Below are 19,217 nucleotides of genomic sequence, written 5' to 3' on the forward strand. Positions count from 1 at the left end.
AACATTCAGCACGCTCTGAAGACTCGTAAACAACCGTGCTTATCGTGCTACGGTTCGTAGCGCTACGCCGTAGCAGTCTCGTAGTACGTTACTACGAGATATTGGAAGCTGGGGAAGTTGTATTGCGCTGTTAATTTTAATATGCTGTAAAGGTTAATGTTGATCTGTTAGTTTGTGAAATAAATATAGACAGCTAAAAACAAGTTGATCTCAAGTTATCGCTTACTTAAATGTAATAATAGACTTTAAAAAATACTTTACGCGGACGATTCGCTACGAGAATTTTGTCAATTTCCACGATTAAAGAAATCTTTATTTTTATATTTTGCTTTGTTTCACTTCACTTCACTTTGTACTACATATTATTAACAAAATTACAGCCTTGCTATGCTAATCAAATAAGAAAATCCGAAAACAACTTACAGCTACATTTTACGTCGTACAAATAAACATTCATTGGTATTAACATTACCATATGTATTCCATCACCTTGAGTACATATTTACACTGATGTTACACGAGGCACGATGTTTGCCAAGCACTTTTGTTTGAGCCTGTACAAGTCCGAATTTGGAATGAGTGAAGGTTTCACGGAAGCACTTCTGACTTCCATTGTACTATTATGTTATATGTAATTTACTTTATGTAATCAGTATTTGGTCATCATTTTATGGTATAATTTATTATCACAGAAATAACGAGTAACGGATAGAATAGGTACTCATCTCGTGAATATCAGTTGTTTTCAAGGAGTATTGAAATAATTAATACTGAAATTTACACAATTATGCTTTGAATCCTTTGTAGCCATTTCAAGGGCCAGTAATAACTTCCCTTCGAAATAGAGGTCACTTTAGTATACTTTTTGTCATTGCAGGTAATCTTTTTTTTTTATGCATATCGCCGTGAAGTTTGCTACCACACTAAAAGTTTTTTTTGTAACAATATTTATTAATTTATTCAACCATATCTTAAACCTAATAAAATAAGGAAAAACTACTGAACCTTTTAGAAAAAATCTTTTACTGTTGGGAAGCTACATTATCCTCCAAAACGGAAGGGAGTTGTTCCTGGACGCGGGTGACACCACGAGAAAACCGCTAGTATATAAAATATCTTTAGGTCCACATCTCTCATCTATTCAAACAGTATTTTTATTACCATCAATACCTGGAGCTCAAGCAGCGATCCCTTTTCCACGGCAGCATGGAGGGAATCACACTTAGCCACCAGGGTCGGGAGGTGGCTGGACAGCGGCAGGCCTTCAGCCTCAGCCAGCAGTCTCCGACCCTGGCCAGCTAGGACTGCTCGTTCCAGCCTGCTGTCAGCTCCACCGCGTGCCCACTGGCGTAATTGAGCTGAAGATACCACGCCGACCACTGGGAAAATAGAATTAGGTTTATTTTCTCTTACAACATAAACGCCCGAGTTTCTAAACTGATAGTTAACTTTGTTTTTTTTTTACCACCATTGAATTTAATAAGGATTTTATTTACAAAATTGAATGTAAAAGTTCATAGTATACATTTGTTTTAAGAATACTGACGTTTATGTTGTTGGTGAATTTGGGTATTAAGTGTATTAAGTATGTTATATTGGTACGTTTGCGCGATTACTATTCATAATTTATAATCTGTATAGCCTTTTACTACTTGTATTCGGGTTTCAGTCTCACCACATAGAACTTTTCTAGATCGATATTTATTTTAACTACTATTAAGAATATTTAATTAATTTTCAAATTACTATTTTGTCCTTATCCTGATGTTTTTAACACTAAAGGATCATGGGTACTGGCAAAGTCCTGCGTTCAAAAGTAGTTTTATTAGAGGAATGTAAGGTACCTAAGTAAGTAATGTTTATAAACGATAAACATTGCATGGCGATTGATTGACAGGTTTTAATTGCATCTAGATTCTTTTTGGATTAGAGTCGGAAAGGAAAACAATATTGAGTTCATTTAAGTACCTATGTATATCGGGTGTGTCGTTCACAATCACATTAAATCATATCGCATATACTTTATGATATTCTATGGCGAATTGTGAAAAAAATAACCTAATCCATTCAGTGGTTTAACCACAGGAGTCATTTTTCGTTTTTATAATTTACAACATCATGTGTAAAGCAGAGATAAAGTTAGGAGTATCGTATGTTTTGATCAGTTGACAGCTGTCAGTTTTCAAGGGAGAATTTCAGTTGTTTGTACTGACTGACTTTTATATGGTGTTCTAATTTTTGCACATTTTTATTCCATTTACTTTGTTTGAAAAAATCATTTTTCTATTTTTACGTATTTTTCTTTTATGTTTGTGTTAATCGACATATATTAACCAGTATATTAAGAGCGTGTACGTCAACCGCGCGCCATTTGGCCTAAAATGGTACCTTTCAAACCACTGTTTCTCAGTAACTACTTATCCTATAACTATGTTATTTTTTAATAACGCAAGGTAATTTCACTGTCTATATAGTTAATTGAACATAAATTTCAATTTGTGTAGTTTAAATACTTAAAACCCCTATAACGTAACAGATGTTTTGTAAAATTCCCGTTCAGCGTCTATTTCGAAGCTTAAATTCATGTGAAAACAGTGGCAAATCTAATCATATTTATTTTTTTACTCATAGACGAAATCCCCATGCCTATAGTTAGTTGAAAACATTTTTTGATTTAGGTCTCTATCTTTCAGAAAAAAATATTTTAACAATGTGAAAAATTGAGAATTTCAAATGCTTTTTTTACCTATCTATCTTACTTAATTTAATATAACAATTATTTACTATAGTAATATAACTCTTTCTTTAAAACATAAACTTTATATTATAATTTAATCTCTCGTTTTTATTTTTTTATAAATTATTTAAAAACTACTATAAAACGCTGCACGCGAGTCAACTCAAACCAGACCGCCGCAAGGCTTCACAGAGAGAGGACGTGTCGCTCCGTCACATCGCCTACGTGAATAACCTCTGCCGTGGATACCGAGAATAGAGTACATTTCAAGCGCGACCAACAAATCTTGATACATTACTATTTTATTTAAAGCTCAATTTTGAAGCATATTTTTTTTATCGATTGAGTTGAAATTTTGTTTGAATGTTCAGTTTTAATGACAATGTATGATTCTATATCCAATATGGCGGTATACCCAAGATGGAGAAAAAAATGTTTTTAATGCATTCCTACGATATGGGTATCAAATGAAAGGGCTTGCTATGAATAACTCGAAAAAAAATGTGTCGCGAGTCTAAATCCAATATGGCGGACTCCTTAGGCTAGAAATCACTTATTGCAGATGTCTGTTACCAATCGAGCTATAATTTTTTTTTTTTCATTTTGGATGTACCCAAATTTTGACTTTTGATCTCGAATAACTTTTGAAGCATATAGGATAGATAACTTAAAACTTTATTTGCAATGGTAAACCCAAGCTCTTCACCAATATTTGGCTTTCCGGCAATTGTTGTTATTTGACCACAATTTTTCTGTCTGGATGGACTGGACCATTCATATAAACAATCAATTTTTCAAATCGGTCCAGGCGTCTTTGAGAAATCGAGAACAATCAAATTGAGAACAATCACAAAACAATCTAATTGAAACCTCCTCCTTTCTTTTTTTGAAATCGGTTAAAATACAGAAACTCTTAACATTGTCATTAATCATCAGTCGACTATTTAGTACTGTTGAAAATTGTATGTAATATACAGAAAGTCCTCAAAACCAAGGTTTTCATAGGTGCCCGATTTTTTTGCAAAAGAGTGTAAGTATTAACGACTTATTTTCATGCTTTTATATTTTAGACATCCATAGACTTACACTATTTTCCCGCTATTAACTATTTACTAAATAATATATTTTTTGTTCTACCAATTTCACTCGAAAGGATCAAAATGGTTTGTGTGACTATACGTGAAGTATGATAGGCACGCACACAGCCGCGACGCTAGTCTGCGCGGTTTTTTGCGTTGAATTACCTAAAGTTGACATCGCGCGCCGAGCGTACACGCTCTTAACGCATTTCATTTAATGTGATTATGAATGACACACCCGATATATTTACCTAGAGAACTTTTACTATAAGATATATAATTCATAGATTGTGACTGGTAAAAGGAGTTATAACTAAAAAATCTAACAAGCAATGAAGCCCCAAAACAATTTTATAAATGTCTAGTTTCCGCCAGAGGGTTCATCCGAGTCCCGTCGAAACTACTTCGCGCATCCCAATAAAAACAGCCTATGGCTTTCCTCCATTAGGGGACTATCCAATACTTCAATATTTTTTCAAATCAGACCTTTCCGTTCCGAATAATGATTTAATTCTTGAGATTAGCGCATTAAAGCAAATAAACTTTCAGCTTTATATCAAGATAATACAGAAGATATCAACAATGATTTTATCAGTAAATCAGATTAATTTCTACTTTTCGGAACACAGTTTGGAGTTGAGAATATTAATGTTATTTTACACAACGCACAATTTAATTACGAAGTTGATGGTAGGCAACGCTCACTGAAACTGAAAGTATTGCCGACGCAAGAGCGATCGTCTTCAGCGATATTGTGACCGCCTGTGATTTACTGATTATCTTATACAGAGTGTTCAAAAGCTGCCAGTCGTTTGTGCATTATTTTTTTCGATATTTGTGGATGAAAAATAAAAACGACAGCGATGCTACGAATGTGTACAATCGATTGAGTGAATGAATGATATAATTTTTTGTTTAAAAAGTTGGAGTAAATATATATTTTTTATTTAATATTTGACTGCAGGTTGGCTGCTTTGTAACGATTACAAAAAAAAACTATTTCTTTCCAAGCTACATTATATAAGTATTATACATTATACTATTCTCTACCGTTATTTTTATCACCTCATTATTCAATGCACGTATAGAATTAGATGAATAAATAATATTTTTCCTATTTTTACACCCATAACGTGACTACATAAGAAACATCCTGTTTGAACCGGTTATTTCTGGTGTTAGATTACGAGATTTATGCGCTAACAGCCGGTTGTAGTACTTATCGCGACATCTGCTGACCTTACAATGTTAGGGCGAAAACACACTCTACACATGCAAAAACAAGTCATACTATCATCTTGATATATCACTCACTATCGATAAAGGAAGAGAACTTTGGATTTGATTTAAAAATGAATTAAGTTTTTATATTTTCTAGTGTGTTTTAGCCCTTATTCGTGTTTCTATCACTTACATTTTCTGTTCAGTACACGTCAAACAGTTCAGCATAATAATGATATGCGACAAGTCCATGCTAGAATAATTCAGTGTTTGCGTGAAACTGGGTTAATTAAGATTAAGTGTTTTTAATTTATACCACGATTATAGTGCTTGACGGTGTAAAAATACTAATTTAATTATTTCATGGTGTGATGGAATTCATCTCTGGTATTGAAATATGACGCATTAAATGACCGTGTTAATTTTATCAGTGACGTACTTTCATAAATTCTAAATGTTTTTTTTTTTTTAATATTTGCAAAAGTATGAGAACAAATTGAAGTCTTTCGAATAATCTAGTTAAAAATTTACACAATTGCGTAATAATCAAATACCTATAATATTTGCACGGAGGACAAAAGACTAATATTTGATTGATTTATGAACTAAATAGATAACTGTTAACGTAAATTGATAATCATTACAAAAATATCCTTTCAGAAGCCACTGAACTACTAATATGTATCTCTAATGTTGCCCATTAACCCTCACACGGTCTCTAAGCTAACCCTACAATGACATGGAAAGTGTGACGTGTGCGTTGACACCATTTAATGGATCGTTATAGGTGAACAGCCGAGGTGATCGAACCCCATCGATAGTCGCACTAAAGCCGCCTCTATTTACTTGTATGTAGGTATGTGCTACTAATTTGTAATACATTGACGTTTACACGTTAGGCATTAGAAGGGCGCCTATGCGTACGTACAATGGTTGAAAATTGCATTGAGTTAAATATGCCAAAAATATATATCAAAGTTTGAGCCATTCCGTATGCAATGAGCATTAATAATTTATATTTGGTAAGTATTACAAGGTGTACTTTTTAATATACAATGCCTGGTTAAATATCCGTTTTACGTTGAATACTAAACAGGTAAAGAAGAAGAGAACTTTCGCATTTATAATCATGTGTCTGCCACATAAGGGACTGCAGAGTCCAGGACCTTAGGGAGGGAATTGCGGGGACGAAGTCGACACGCAAGAGTCCTTTGAGACAACTTTAATAACGGAAAATTAACGACTCTATTTTATGGAAACAATCAATTTTCCAATGGCAAATTAATTAAAAGTATGATTAAGTAATTACATAAGAAAAAATAAAAAATAATTCTAATAATTAAAAATGAATGTTGTCATTTTTGTTGCAAAGAGAATCATCCCGTATTTCCAGGTAGGGAATTTAAAACGCATTCTCGCCATAATTGTTGTTTTATCTACAAATACGTGGTAGATTTATTAACTAAGGATTATAATAACCAATCCATACTTTGTTTTGCGATTAGAGATTGAACTTTAACATAAGTTTCATATAAATTATGCCTATCGTACATATTATGGATACATCGGTTTTTGAAATCCGTATTCAAAGGATATTCAAAATTATGAATACGTAGCAAAATGAACTTTATGGCTGTAGTAATAAGTCATAAAGATACAGTTTAACTAATAATACATAATGTAGATTAGCTGGTCTCACGGTATAATGTGTGATTGCAATTTTTATGACATTTACTGCAAAAACGTCGGATCACGACATCACGCTAAGGTCGAGTCGCGCCCACGTCGTAACTAGCACTTGTTCAAATAAATTATATTTTCATTTACCTAATTTACTCTCAAATACTTACAATTTTGCACGGTAACCTACCAGACTTGACATGGTTTCACAGAATTATTCTATTTTGCCAATCACTTCAAACTCTTTTCACACGCGAGTAATTAAATAAAGTTAACAAAGATTACGAAAGTAATTTTAATTTCACTTCTTTATTTTATTTCCCGCCATTTCACGGAGGACTATCAAAACTGACACTTATTCAAAATTAGAACGATATATCGTGGCCGCCTAGAAAAGTTGTTTTTTTAATGTTATGCAAAGGGCATTCGATTTTCAAATAATACGAGGTGTAATGCGATCTCAATATCATTATTAAAACGATTTTATTAGGTTGACTTGTATGTAATTAACTATGGAATGGAATCTCCGGTAACTAATTTAACTTTCTTCCGATAGTCGTATCGTCATGAAAATTGGCTATATCATTGCTTGTTAGAAACGACTTGTTGACCACGATTACCAAAGAAGTTATGCGTTTTCAAAAAGTGTTTTAAAACTATTAACTTATTTTTCTGCCAAAAATGCTTAATACAATGTAAAACGGATAAATTGCACAGGAAAAAACCTTTTAGTTTTATATGGCAATTTGGTCCGTTTACATTCGTTTGATGGGGTGCCTGTAGGCGGATAGTTTCCCGGCTAACACGCGAGCTCCCGTACATTTTCCAGACAGGCTTCCATCGAGCTGTTTACATAGGTACCTAGTGCTTTCGTCGAGCTGTTCGAATGGCCTTATTTATTTAAATATCGATTTCCGAACGAAACTTTTGGTTTGAAAAGAGAATTGGTTTTGTTCAAAGTAATGGCGTTTGTACTTAATTAACCTGATAAGGTTAGTTTCTTTTGGGCCCTTGGAAAAGGACTAGGTCGATTATTACTAACGGTTGATCATAATGACTGTTAAAAATATGTCTTAACGACATACCTTAAAGTTGTGATAATTATGTTTCTTTGTTTTTTTTTTTCAATAGTCCTGACGTTTCATCATTAAATATTTAGACAGTAGTTTATTTTTTATTAAGTCCTCCAAATGTCATCATCAGTATCTATATAGCTTGAATAATATCTACAATTCTACAATTATAGGGGTTTATTTGTAGTAGTAATTGCTAGTAAATAAAACGTAAATAAATCTTATCATTTAAATTGAAAATTGAAAATTTAGAGTTTACATACTGCAATTTTCATCGCATATATAATACTAGCCGTTTTCCCGCGGTTTCACCCGCGTCCCGTGGGAGCTTTTGTCCGCACCGGGATAAAATATAGCCTATGTTACTCGCAGATAATATAGCTTTCTAATGGAGAAAGAATATTTAAAATCGGTGCAGTAGTTTTTGAGTTTATCCATTACAACCAAACAAACAAAGTTTTCCTCTTTATAATATAGAAGAAGATGATATAGAAGATAGAAGGTATTTATTAGTATAGATAATTTAGTTTAATTAGTTTAGGTTTAGGGACTTACTAATAAGTAACTACTGCATTAAGCTATATTACGACTAACTTACCAAATGTCCATGTGCAAAATAATATAATTAAAAAAACGTCTTGAAGATCGTAGGTATCATTAACCTAATTGTGTTTTGTGTTGTTTGTCGTGTCATGTACTAAAATAAAATTCATAAAAATAAACACTTACATTTAGGTGGACTGTAATGCACGTACATTCCATTCTTCTTTGAATTTCGCTCCGTGAGCCATTTCTTCACGCCCTCCATAGTCGGGAGCAAGGCAGACTCGTTACATCATCGTACCACAGTACACACATCCAGTTTGTACCCACAAATAGTCCACCAATACAATAACTACTAGATAATACCTATTTAATTACACTTTACAGTCTCATGTAATTGATACAATTGAGGAGTATTGATTAAATTTTCTTTTGGACATGGCGTCAAACTATAGTATAAAATCGAGTCTTTAAATTCTTTCAAAGTTTTTGTCCGTGTGTATATCAAGAAGCTATTCATATCGAAATGTCATACTACTACTTATAAATATAATCGGTGTAACGGTCAATCGATGAGACGCGGCTGTGTGCGATCGAAAACGTTTCACATAAAATATTTACCGATGTCCGACTAACATCGTTCTGCTAGCCCTAGCTACGAAAATTACTTTCAGAACTGTTTGTTACAGAAAATATAGAACTTATAGTTTAGAAACCTACTTTTCGTTAAAGAAAATGATGCTTAACAACTTTTCCTGAGAAGTATTTTTAATGCACACAGACACACGCAACACTGCCACTGACATTCGAAATTGTTTCTAAAAATCCAAGTTCTCGAAATGTTCAAGTAAGTACCTACACCACTTTTGAAAAAACCTTCAAAACACTCGTGTCCAAGGTTATGACGTCACGGTTCCACTATTATGCACGTGCTAAGATTCGTATGTATGACTATAGTAGGAACCTATAGAGCTACGATATAGTACAGGAGTGTTGGCAGGTGTATTATCAACTGGACAGACTGGTAGCTTCACATCAGACGTGCTATCTAGCGATGCAACAATACGTACACCCCACCACAAAAGTTGCTACCGATCTTATGTCAAAGTTCTGCGTTTATCGTCAATATTCAATATTTGCGAACGAGTATTGTTAATACCACTATATGTATTAAGTAGAGGAATTTCAGGGATTCAGCTGCTTTACCAGTACTTTTTGGTAATTGATGCCGAAATTTGCTGCACCATGAGAGGTACTTTTGAAAGCTGCCTTCTTAGAAAAAATTAAGGAAAATGTTCGGTTCAATACATTGATTAATGCGGATATTTTCAAATAAGCCATCAGCATGTATCATTTATTGTCATTCAATGGTTCAAAACGCATTTCAAGACAAAATTTTCTCTCAACATCGAAACATTTTCATGCTGGTAGAAACTTTAGACAGCGACCGTATGTGATTCAGCGAAAAAAATAAATATATAATGCGAGAACACAAAAGCACCTGACATCGGTATTAATGATCACACCACGCCACCCTTTCTTCGTCTAATTATGCCCTTTCGTGTCACGGTTTTTTAAGAAATTGCTTCGATGTTCTTGGCTGTCTCGTTCGAGAAAATGTTATCTATCTATCGATATAGTGGACTTGAAAGTTAATTAATTTTATTTGGTTCTTGTATCTAGTATTTACAATGTATTTAATTGTACAATTTACAATTGTATGTATATTCACATAACTTGAAATTTATTATAGATAGATAGAGTTCTGATGATGAAAGTTCATTGACACAGGTAATATACCTTTTAGGTGTCATGGCGTTCTTTCGCGTTATGATGAATTTCGTTTCAGTTCTAATTATTCTCTGCGAAGCATACTTTAATTAGAATAATAAAAATAAACTATAATAAAAAAATAACATAAAAATATTTAAAATTATGTAAAAAACATTTGAGACAAATATCAGGAATATTTTGCTAGATAAATGTATACCTATGTATTATGGTGACATCGTTTAAAACATGTGCTTACATGCACGTACATACATATATCGATGTGCATGGCATATAACTAACTTAAGTGCTTCATAGGTTACAAAAGTTATAGTAATGACTGAAGGTCGGTCTTTACAATCATAACAAATAAATGAAAAGTTTCAATTATTTATACTGCTGGTGTGTCGATTCCCTGGCTTGACCTTGCAAGTGTCTACATTCATATTTAGTGCAGTTTTCTACAAGAAACAGCTAAAGTATAAAAACTCGATAATTCGTATGGAAGGTACCCCTGGAGATGTTACGTGTACTGCTTATTTTATTTATCCATATCTACGCTAATTACATAAAGAGGATACATTTTTTTTATTTGTTTGAGTAGTAAGTAGTAAGGCTCCGGAACTACTGAACCGATTTGAAAAATTCTTTCACTGTTGAAAACTACACTATTCCCGAGTAACACAGGCATAGATATTTTATCCGGGTAGAAGATCCCCCGGGACACAGGTGAAACGTAATAAATTTTGTAAGGCAAAAAAACAGATCACCATGATATATTCTATATTTAAAAATATTGAAATTACATATGAAGACTTTATATAAAATTTTAACTATTTGGTAATCTGCCAGTGATCGAGGTGCTTCTTCTTGTGACTTGTTCTATTATCTCCTAGGTATTGGACAGCGTGATATTGATGTTCAGTCCAACGTCCTTCTTGTTCGGGCCCTGGGATGTGCTCGGGTGCGTTGGATCTTGTGCACCACTGTTTTGAACTGAAAAATACATTCACCTTTATTACCAAAACATAAAATTGTGAGTCCATAAATAAAAGGCTAAGTTGTTTTTGAAGTTTTGTAAACTAAAATAAATTTGTATAATACCAACCGTTGTTTAGCTGAACGTTTAGAATACGATGGTACAATTCATTGAACTTCTTCTGTCGCTTCATATTAGATGGCGTTCGTACAACCAATGTTGGCAGTAAAATGTAATGTTCGAGATTCGGTTCATCTCTGGTGTACTTGCGGTGAGATGCTACTTTTTTGACAACCAGCCGAGGATTCCTTGGCTTGCATGTAGAACTGCTGCCGCTTGTTAACTCACGACTTCCATTCTGACGCTTCTTCGTCATTCCACAGCGCCTTTCCGTCTTCATCGGGCTCGACGCCTGGTAGCAACAAGTCGGTTCTCTACTCGCTGGAGACCTGTTCACGGCATAACTCGGCCCTGGGGAGCAGTCTTCATAACCATGTCTGCGCTCCAAGGAATGACGCGTTTGTCGTGGATCCGTCCCCAACCGATCATGACTTCTTGGTGTTCTGCGCAGACCGGATCCATCCCAACGTCTTTCGCCCATCATCGCGCTCGCAGCGTTGTGATCGCTAATTGCAACCTCCTCGCCTTGCCTATTTTTATGACTAGCCACGATGATATCCCCGGTCTTACCCACAGGTCTGCAGCTTTCATGTCGATGGTTCAATTTAACTATTCTGTAATGACGCCGTCTCCGCCGCTCAACGTGAGCAACGCGCTCTCTCAGCAGGCTGTCTATTAATCTCTGCAGCTCACATCTTGTACTACATCTCTCGGAGTGAGCCACTCGCCGTCCAAGCCTAGCGTTAGGCCAGTGCGTGCGACAGACGTCTTCCCAAATGATATCACTAAGTACAGCTTCCCGTGAGGGTGTTAACTTTATACCGTCGTCGCGAGGCGCGAATTCACCTTGCGCTAGATAATGTACTGTATCCATCAGCCGATAATCACGCACTGGATTGAGTTTGTGCCGGATCTTATGGACTCTTTCAGCTGCCATTTTAGGTATATCATCTCGTTTGCACGGCACGGACGCACATTGTCGCCGACCACGTGCGGTGATGCCGTCGTATGCGGTGAAGTCACGACCATATTGCTCAGAATTATGCTCTTTTTCTAAAGTAGTCGCTTTGCTCGGAGAAAGCGGCGCCGCTTGCTGTGCGTAGCGCTGGAACGCCGAGGTTTCCGGAACGTGGCTATACTGCTGTATGTAGCTACACCCCGGCCTCCCAGTACCCGATGTAGTCCTCATTATGTTACCTTTGGGCTCTTCATCTGATGAAGACAGAGGTAAATTAGGATCTATAGAACGGAAAACCATTTCTTGCCTCAAAATTTTACGCTCCAAATGATCTATTCTTTTAGTCAAAGTACTAATTGTAGTTACAGAAGGTGGTGCAGACTCTTCAGAAGATGTATTCGTGATGATTAATGTGGCAATATCAACTTTATTAGGAGTTAACGTCTTTTTATCTGTTTTGGCATCGACTTTGGGAAGGTTCATATTTAGCTGTGGTTGTGTATAGACATAGCATTTTTCTGCCGATCTTTGTTTCGCATTGTACACATTTACCTTCTGGAGCGTGCTATTAGTGTGTGAACATTTTGAAATTACGGCTGAGCTTTCTACCTGAATAGTAACCGAAGAGGCTTTGTCTGATTCTGTATCACTTTTCCTATAAGGCTGCTCCGTACCACAACCGATCGAGTTTAAAACATTTGAATCATCTTCACTGTAATCTGCAACCAATACAGAGCCAGCAATGTATTAGTAAATAAAACCACGAAAACACGAAAATAACGATACTGTACTTACGGGTAGTGAAAGATGAATGATCTCCAATACCTAGACGTGAACACGACTTATCCGAACCCTGAAAAATATGCGAACCCTGAATTATAGATTCAAGCAATTATGGAAAAATAATTTCAAAGATATTTAAGGACAAATACCTTTTTAGAATGAAAACGGCTCTTCTCTGCAATGTATATTGCTTTAATGGGTGGCGCCCTCGGTTTTATGGATACGAGAACTCTCTGTGAAGACGGACGGTAAGTTGATCTCTTCTGAAGAATCTCTAAGTCTGGGAATCGACGTACGTAACGTTTATTAGAAGTGGCGCGAGAATGAATATACCTTTTCTACAAGCTAAGCGTTACCTAGAAGAAGCTGTTTCTTATGCAGGCGGGCTGAGCCTCCTGCCAGTGAATCGTAATCAACCTCACGTATCAATTTCTCTTCTTGGATGGACAATAACTTCTTCTTTGATGGAGACTGTTTATTTTCCATCACATTTTATTTTCCTCTTCCCATGCATAGTTCTAAAATCAACCCGCCTGAACTATAATGATATGTGGATAAAACAATAATTTAATTTTACAATAAAAAGAAAATTTTACATTATTCTGACAGATGCTTTGACTAGAAAAGTTTTCTTCTTTCATCTCGCGCAGTATTTATGGTAATTTAACTTTAAAGTTCGTATGCAGGTTTATTGGAAAATGTTTAACTGTGTCAAATACAACTTTAATTTCTGTAGCTTGATTGCAACCGCCAATTATTTTAAACGAACCATTTATCATACGTAACATTCCATTAATCATTGATTCTAGTAAATATGTAAAAATCTATACAACCTCATACCATTACAATGTCATTATAATAATACAAATATGAATGTTGTTTATGGCGTTATTTCTCTGATAAATAGTATTTTGTTAACTGTGGTAACTGGTAACATTACCGATAGTCGGCCTCGTTGGTCTAGTAGTTGCATAGAGCGACTGCTGTGCGCTCTTGGCTTCGATTCCTGGCTTCTGTCGAAATCGCTTTGAGGGTTTTAAGAAACTACACTCGTGAAGAAATAATGTCCTCATGAAAGAGAATAGTCATCATTGCCGACAATCGGTCTAGCCACGATTATTACCGATGGTTTACGTGAAACGCTCCCTATGGTACCTGTTAACCTCCCGTTGTACAATGACGAACCTGTACTCGTATATTTTTTGACTAGGTCAGTAATATAGAGATCGACAATATATTTTTAAATCATCAGCTCATAGATATTATTTGAGCGTAGTCCTTACGAATCGTTACAAGAGAAAAGTTTTGCTTTAAACACTTTTCTTCATTATGTCACATTTCAAAAATGGAAAGCTCTAAAAAACAAGAAAGTTAGCTGTCAAAATTTACTAAGCGTGACGTTTTACCCATTTGTGCTTTTCAAAAATTGTTAGCCAATTTTCTGGTGACAAATTAGTAAAGTTTTAGGGTACAAATATCGTATGGATGCTTGAACTATCGTTATCGTAAAGGATGACGGATCAAGAAAATAAAAATGCGCAAGGCGCCGGCGGCGGGTCTCCGGTGGTGATGGTCGAACAATCGACTGCGAGTAGGCACAAGCCCTACCGCCCCACTGACTTGCAGGAAGAGGGCCAAACAGAACTGCATCACAAACGCTCGCGTGCACCCGCCGTACCATGTATGCATTCTTTCTTCTTTATCTCACCACTGTGCTTTCCAAATGAGATAATTTATTTCTTCATTCATGAACAGTAGATTTCTTACCTATGGCTGGATTCAGTTTATACTAATTAGATTATTGTGACGATTATTATCAGACCTGAATTGTAAATTTTGACAGATTTTTGATGTGTTTACAAGTTAATCATTAAGCCTCAGATAACATCTGTAATTACGTCCACAGCAGTTGCTGAAGAGTTGAAAGATTCAGCTGACAATACTGACATCAAAGAGCTAAAGGACGACAGCGGTGAGTGGAATTTATTAGACGTGAATTTAGCTGACGATCAAGTGATAACTAGAACTTATTTTTTAGTGATGACTACCGAGAAACAAAAGCATATAGTCGCCAAGAAATTATCGTTGACCACGAAGAGGCGAGGTTCGTCACCTGAAGCAATATCAATGACGCCTTTGGATGTGGAAGTGCAGGTGGGGTCAATGCATCACTCTGCTATGTTTTGTCACAAATACCTTTGTATCACGCTACTGTCGTGTGATAGCGGGTTCGTTTCTATGTATGATAATTTGAATGCATCGTTAACGATGGCCATTAAATGATTTCACGCGATACTGTCACCGTAGTGAATCATGGTTAAGCGGGTTTTTATTGACTTCTAGCTGTTTCTCGCGATTTTGACACGAGTAGTGTTTAGTGCCGCTTATCATAGTACTTATTTCAGTCAGCTGCGTCCCAGGGAAATGTTTTCCCGTGTCCAAATAAATTAACCTATGTCTCTAGGGGATAGCCCACCAGTAAAATATTTTTTTGTAGTTATGGAGCTTATTCAATGCTCGTTTGTATTGCATAAACAAACAATTGAATCATTCCTCTTGTATTAAGTGTCGTAAACGTATTACAGAGAGCTGAAATAGTCACAGTGCCGTCACAGCCAATACCGCCATCACCAACACAAGAGAGCACGGACGCGTCCCTTGTCGCAGAATCAGAGAAAAAGACGGCGGCAGTCAAGGACGACGAGGACAGCATAACAGAAGAAATTGCCGAGTTGCGGACAGCCGATCCGACCCAAAAAGCTTCCGAATGGGTACGAATATTACTATTTCCTCTATGTTACAGTGTCATTTTATTTATAATTACATTTTGTTGATGTATCTTGTAGTCTAGTTATAAGCTATCGCATTGTCGACGCGCGGCAGCCCGCACGCCACATAGCCGCTGTGCTTGAACCTCTCTAAATTTTAACTATTCGTACGCAACATTTTAACCAACTATATGCGGTGTATTCAGAACTTTACACTTGATAACGCATACAAAGCTCTATAACGTGTAAAGGTTTTGTGTGTTGATACATTAGTACGGTACATAATGGCGTGATGTCGCTGAGAGCTCGGTATGCGTGTGCGTGCTGCGCGCGGTAACGTGTTGTTGTGGTTGTAGTCGGACGAGGAGGTGGCGGGCGGGCTGCCGCGCAGCGACTCGCGCGCGTCGCGCGTGTCCCGCGCCGTGCGCCAGCTCTTCTGTTGCGGAGTGCGCTACGAGCCCCCCTCCGAGGAAAACAGTACCTCGTCCCGCACTGGCTTCAACTACGACTACGGCATTTAATCCTGCCTCTACACTCGCATTCGAGCACACACGACCTGCGTGTTCGCGAACCTCGGTGTCACATCGGCTGGCCATTTTCGACCGTCGCGCCTAAATCTTAGATAGTCGTTTAGCGGTTAAGCTATAAATGTTAAGTCTACCTAGTAAGGAGATGTGAGAACAGTTCATATAGATCGTAGTGTTCTGGACGAGCTACTGAGGTTTCAGCAGGTGACGGCGGTCGGGGATGGCCAGCTGGACAGAAGGAAAAAGTTAAAACATTTCGTGTGTACTTAGCTGTGTATATAAAATTACTAATAAAATGCTTTCTTTACTTATGACGAAGGCCAGAACACTTATTGCCTCACACATTTCAATGTGTCCAGAGGTCTGTGTCTCTAATAGTGTGATGTTAAAAAAGATTTTTTTTCTATTCTTTTTGTTCGATATGCTGTTGCTGTTATTATGATAATAATCCTCTTGTTGATTTAACCCAAAAGGCTTAGTATCCACATTTATTTCTAAGACCTACTTAAGATAAATAAACCATGCATAGTATGTATAAAACTTCCTCTGTGCGAATAATGCAAATTAAAGTTTCAATTACAAAGACCAATGCACGTTTTACTCAACTTCCATCCTAGTCAGTCTGAATATGTAGAGTTTCTGAAAGCTAAGATGTTTTAGGATAATGAAAAGCGTATTCAGAGATATGTACCCGAATATCAAGACACTGAAGAGACTGTACCTCTGCAAAGGAAATTAGCAAATGAAATAATTATCAAAATTGTGAGTAGTCTTCTCACTCTTCTTTTAGCTGGACTAATAAAATGGCATAGACATACAAAAATTTAGTTTCTAACCCTTAAAAAAAAACAAAGTGCAGAAAAGTGTTTTCCAGGGGTACTGAGCGATTTATCTGCTCAGGCTCATCCTGGATAATTCAGTAGAAAGCTATCCTGTCCTTGCCCCGAGAAACTATGAGGCACACATATTTTTCTGCCATAAAAATCTAAAATTCTTTCCTTGCGATTCACGAACTATAACAGTGTTACGTGTGTGTGCCAGTCACATTGTAAGGCCTGTTTTAGGATAACGAAACAGAAAATAGGAAGGAAGCTTCGGTATTTGGAGATAATGCGGAAACTGTCCCATTACAGCGAAAGGCGGGTTCTGGTGCCTTACATGAGACTGTAAGTTATTATCTATAGCTAAAAGATCAAAAGAAAGTACGTCAAGCAGGGTTAGCTTTTGAATACCATTTAGAATGTAGGTATCAATGTTGATGGTCTGTTTTGCTATTTTGTACAGCGACATGACTGCTATGAACTAGTATTATACACAGAAATACGCATGGTATCAAATATAAACTAGGTGTAGGGAACAGCTAGCTGTCTGATTGAACAGACATAACAGCTAATGTGGAAAAGAGCCCTCTATGTTATGTTCGACTACTTAGTTCAATGCTGAGGAAACTTATATGACTAACATGAACTAACTAAGGTATATGGCGTTCGACTAAATTCCAGCTTCATAATATTAGTATAGAGAATCTAAAGACAAAGCTGAAATTGTTTTTAAAAAGATTATTGTCATTTATTTGTGTTATGTTTCAGATAACCAGTTCACGAGAGTTAAAGAAAAAGGAAATCTCGTGGAACGCTGACACATATATAGACAAAGTGCATCTACAGGTTTTTTTTTTAATTAGCCTATGCTGTCCCACTCCTGGTCAAAGGCCTCCCCCATAGCCTTCCATTTTTCTCTGTCCATCGCTGTTTGTGGCCAGTCCGAGAGGAAGTTGTCCAAGTCTTCTCTCCAGCGTTTTCTTGGTCTCCCTCTCGGTCGCCTTCCATTTATTTTTATCTTTATCTATATTCAATTATTTTTATCTATATTATTTTTTGGTTATATTTTTGGAATAAAACAATGTACGCTTAAGTTAAGCTTTGTTCAAATATTTGTCCATACAACCTCTTGTGCTCTCATATGTTTAATTCAATTAAGTCATAGATACAGTATAATAAGTTGTTAAAATGTTATAGAATTTGAATGCTCGAAGCACATCTTGGATGTTAGAAAGGAAAGCCTCCGTGGGGCCTTGCTACAGAAAAACTTTACCGTTCGGAGAACCCTCTGGTATAATGATATGTTTACCCAAGGTAAAGTTACATTCAATACTTAGATCATTCGAGATCTCTTATGATAGGGGGAAATTCCACTAGAGTGTGTGACTGTTGTTTATGTAAAAAAACATTATGGCGATTCATTGAACTATGGACACCGGGGAAAACAATTTTTTAAAAATTGTGGTTTAATGGTGGAATTAATGATTTAAATGCATTCCGTTTTTCAGAAATCTGTGAAAACTGACACTGAAATTATAAATCCGCTAAAATCGGGGATTTCCTTAACTATTTCAAGGGTATGTATGATGTGATATTATGAATTGCCATTTTACTAAAAAAACGAATCAAACTTACCTACTAGTCTATGATTTGTATTTTTTTGTTTTCTTGTACTATAAAGTATGTATGTTTCATAGTCTTAGCATAGTACCTGCTATTTGCACGATGTGTAAGACTTCGTGTGAACGGCCAATTGTAAGTCTCACCTTTATAATACTGATACAAAAAATAGTAGTTTTGCATTTTTTACATATTTTCAGAAATGCTTAGAAGGCAGTACAAAATCGTCAACCGATAATAAAGCGAAAATCGTGCCACTCGGCCTGCACTTGCCGAGGCAAGAGAAAAAAGTCGAATTAAAAGTAATTTATATCAATATGCTTAATATTAAATTAGACTCTATTCTGATACTCATATGGGTCATTGTTTTTTTTAGATTGAGGAGGAAAATTACGCAAACTTCTTAGAAAACGTGAAGGGGAAGATAAACAATTTTCGCGGGAAAATAAAACATGTTTTACACATGTAGTTTTCGAATAAATTTATGTTTTTAAATGTTTTTTTTTTGTATTTTTTTTAATTGGTTTCGAATAAAATA

General features: G+C 36.0%; 3 protein-coding genes across 4 annotated transcripts; 1 reads left to right on the forward strand and 2 right to left on the reverse strand.

Annotated features, from left to right (window-relative positions):
* Positions 1-1,137: 1,137 nt before the first annotated feature.
* LOC126054136 (uncharacterized) lies at positions 1,138-8,632 on the reverse strand. Its single transcript, XM_049838372.2, has 2 exons — positions 8,520-8,632; positions 1,138-1,379 (listed from the first exon to the last, which is right to left on the reverse strand). Exons 1-2 carry the CDS (start codon positions 8,596-8,598, stop codon positions 1,138-1,140), a joined length of 321 nt encoding a protein of 106 aa, XP_049694329.2. The 5' UTR covers positions 8,599-8,632.
* A 2,237-nt stretch (positions 8,633-10,869) lies between these two features.
* On the reverse strand, positions 10,870-13,580 carry LOC110374758 (uncharacterized). The gene is made up of 5 exons (XM_021332613.3): positions 13,300-13,580; positions 13,093-13,223; positions 12,956-13,013; positions 11,212-12,879; positions 10,870-11,099 (listed from the first exon to the last, which is right to left on the reverse strand). Exons 1-5 carry the CDS (start codon positions 13,427-13,429, stop codon positions 10,996-10,998), a joined length of 2,091 nt encoding a protein of 696 aa, XP_021188288.2. The 5' UTR covers positions 13,430-13,580; the 3' UTR covers positions 10,870-10,995.
* Positions 13,581-14,306: 726 nt separating this feature from the next.
* Positions 14,307-19,185, forward strand: LOC110374696 (uncharacterized). 2 transcript variants are annotated; one of them, XM_049837955.2, is made up of 11 exons: positions 14,307-14,624; positions 14,850-14,915; positions 14,982-15,097; positions 15,529-15,714; positions 16,899-17,000; positions 17,303-17,404; positions 17,828-17,905; positions 18,257-18,373; positions 18,568-18,636; positions 18,880-18,981; positions 19,056-19,185. In XM_049837955.2, exons 1-11 carry the CDS (start codon positions 14,456-14,458, stop codon positions 19,146-19,148), a joined length of 1,200 nt encoding a protein of 399 aa, XP_049693912.2. In that variant the 5' UTR covers positions 14,307-14,455; the 3' UTR covers positions 19,149-19,185. The 2 variants fall into 2 exon arrangements, with proteins under 2 accessions (XP_049693912.2, XP_049693913.2); XM_049837956.2 differs by having other exon boundaries at positions 14,853-14,915.
* The last annotated feature ends 32 nt before the right edge of the window (positions 19,186-19,217 follow it).

Source organism: Helicoverpa armigera, chromosome 8, assembly GCF_030705265.1.
Source record: "Helicoverpa armigera isolate CAAS_96S chromosome 8, ASM3070526v1, whole genome shotgun sequence".
Lineage (NCBI taxonomy): Eukaryota > Metazoa > Arthropoda > Insecta > Lepidoptera > Noctuidae > Helicoverpa > Helicoverpa armigera.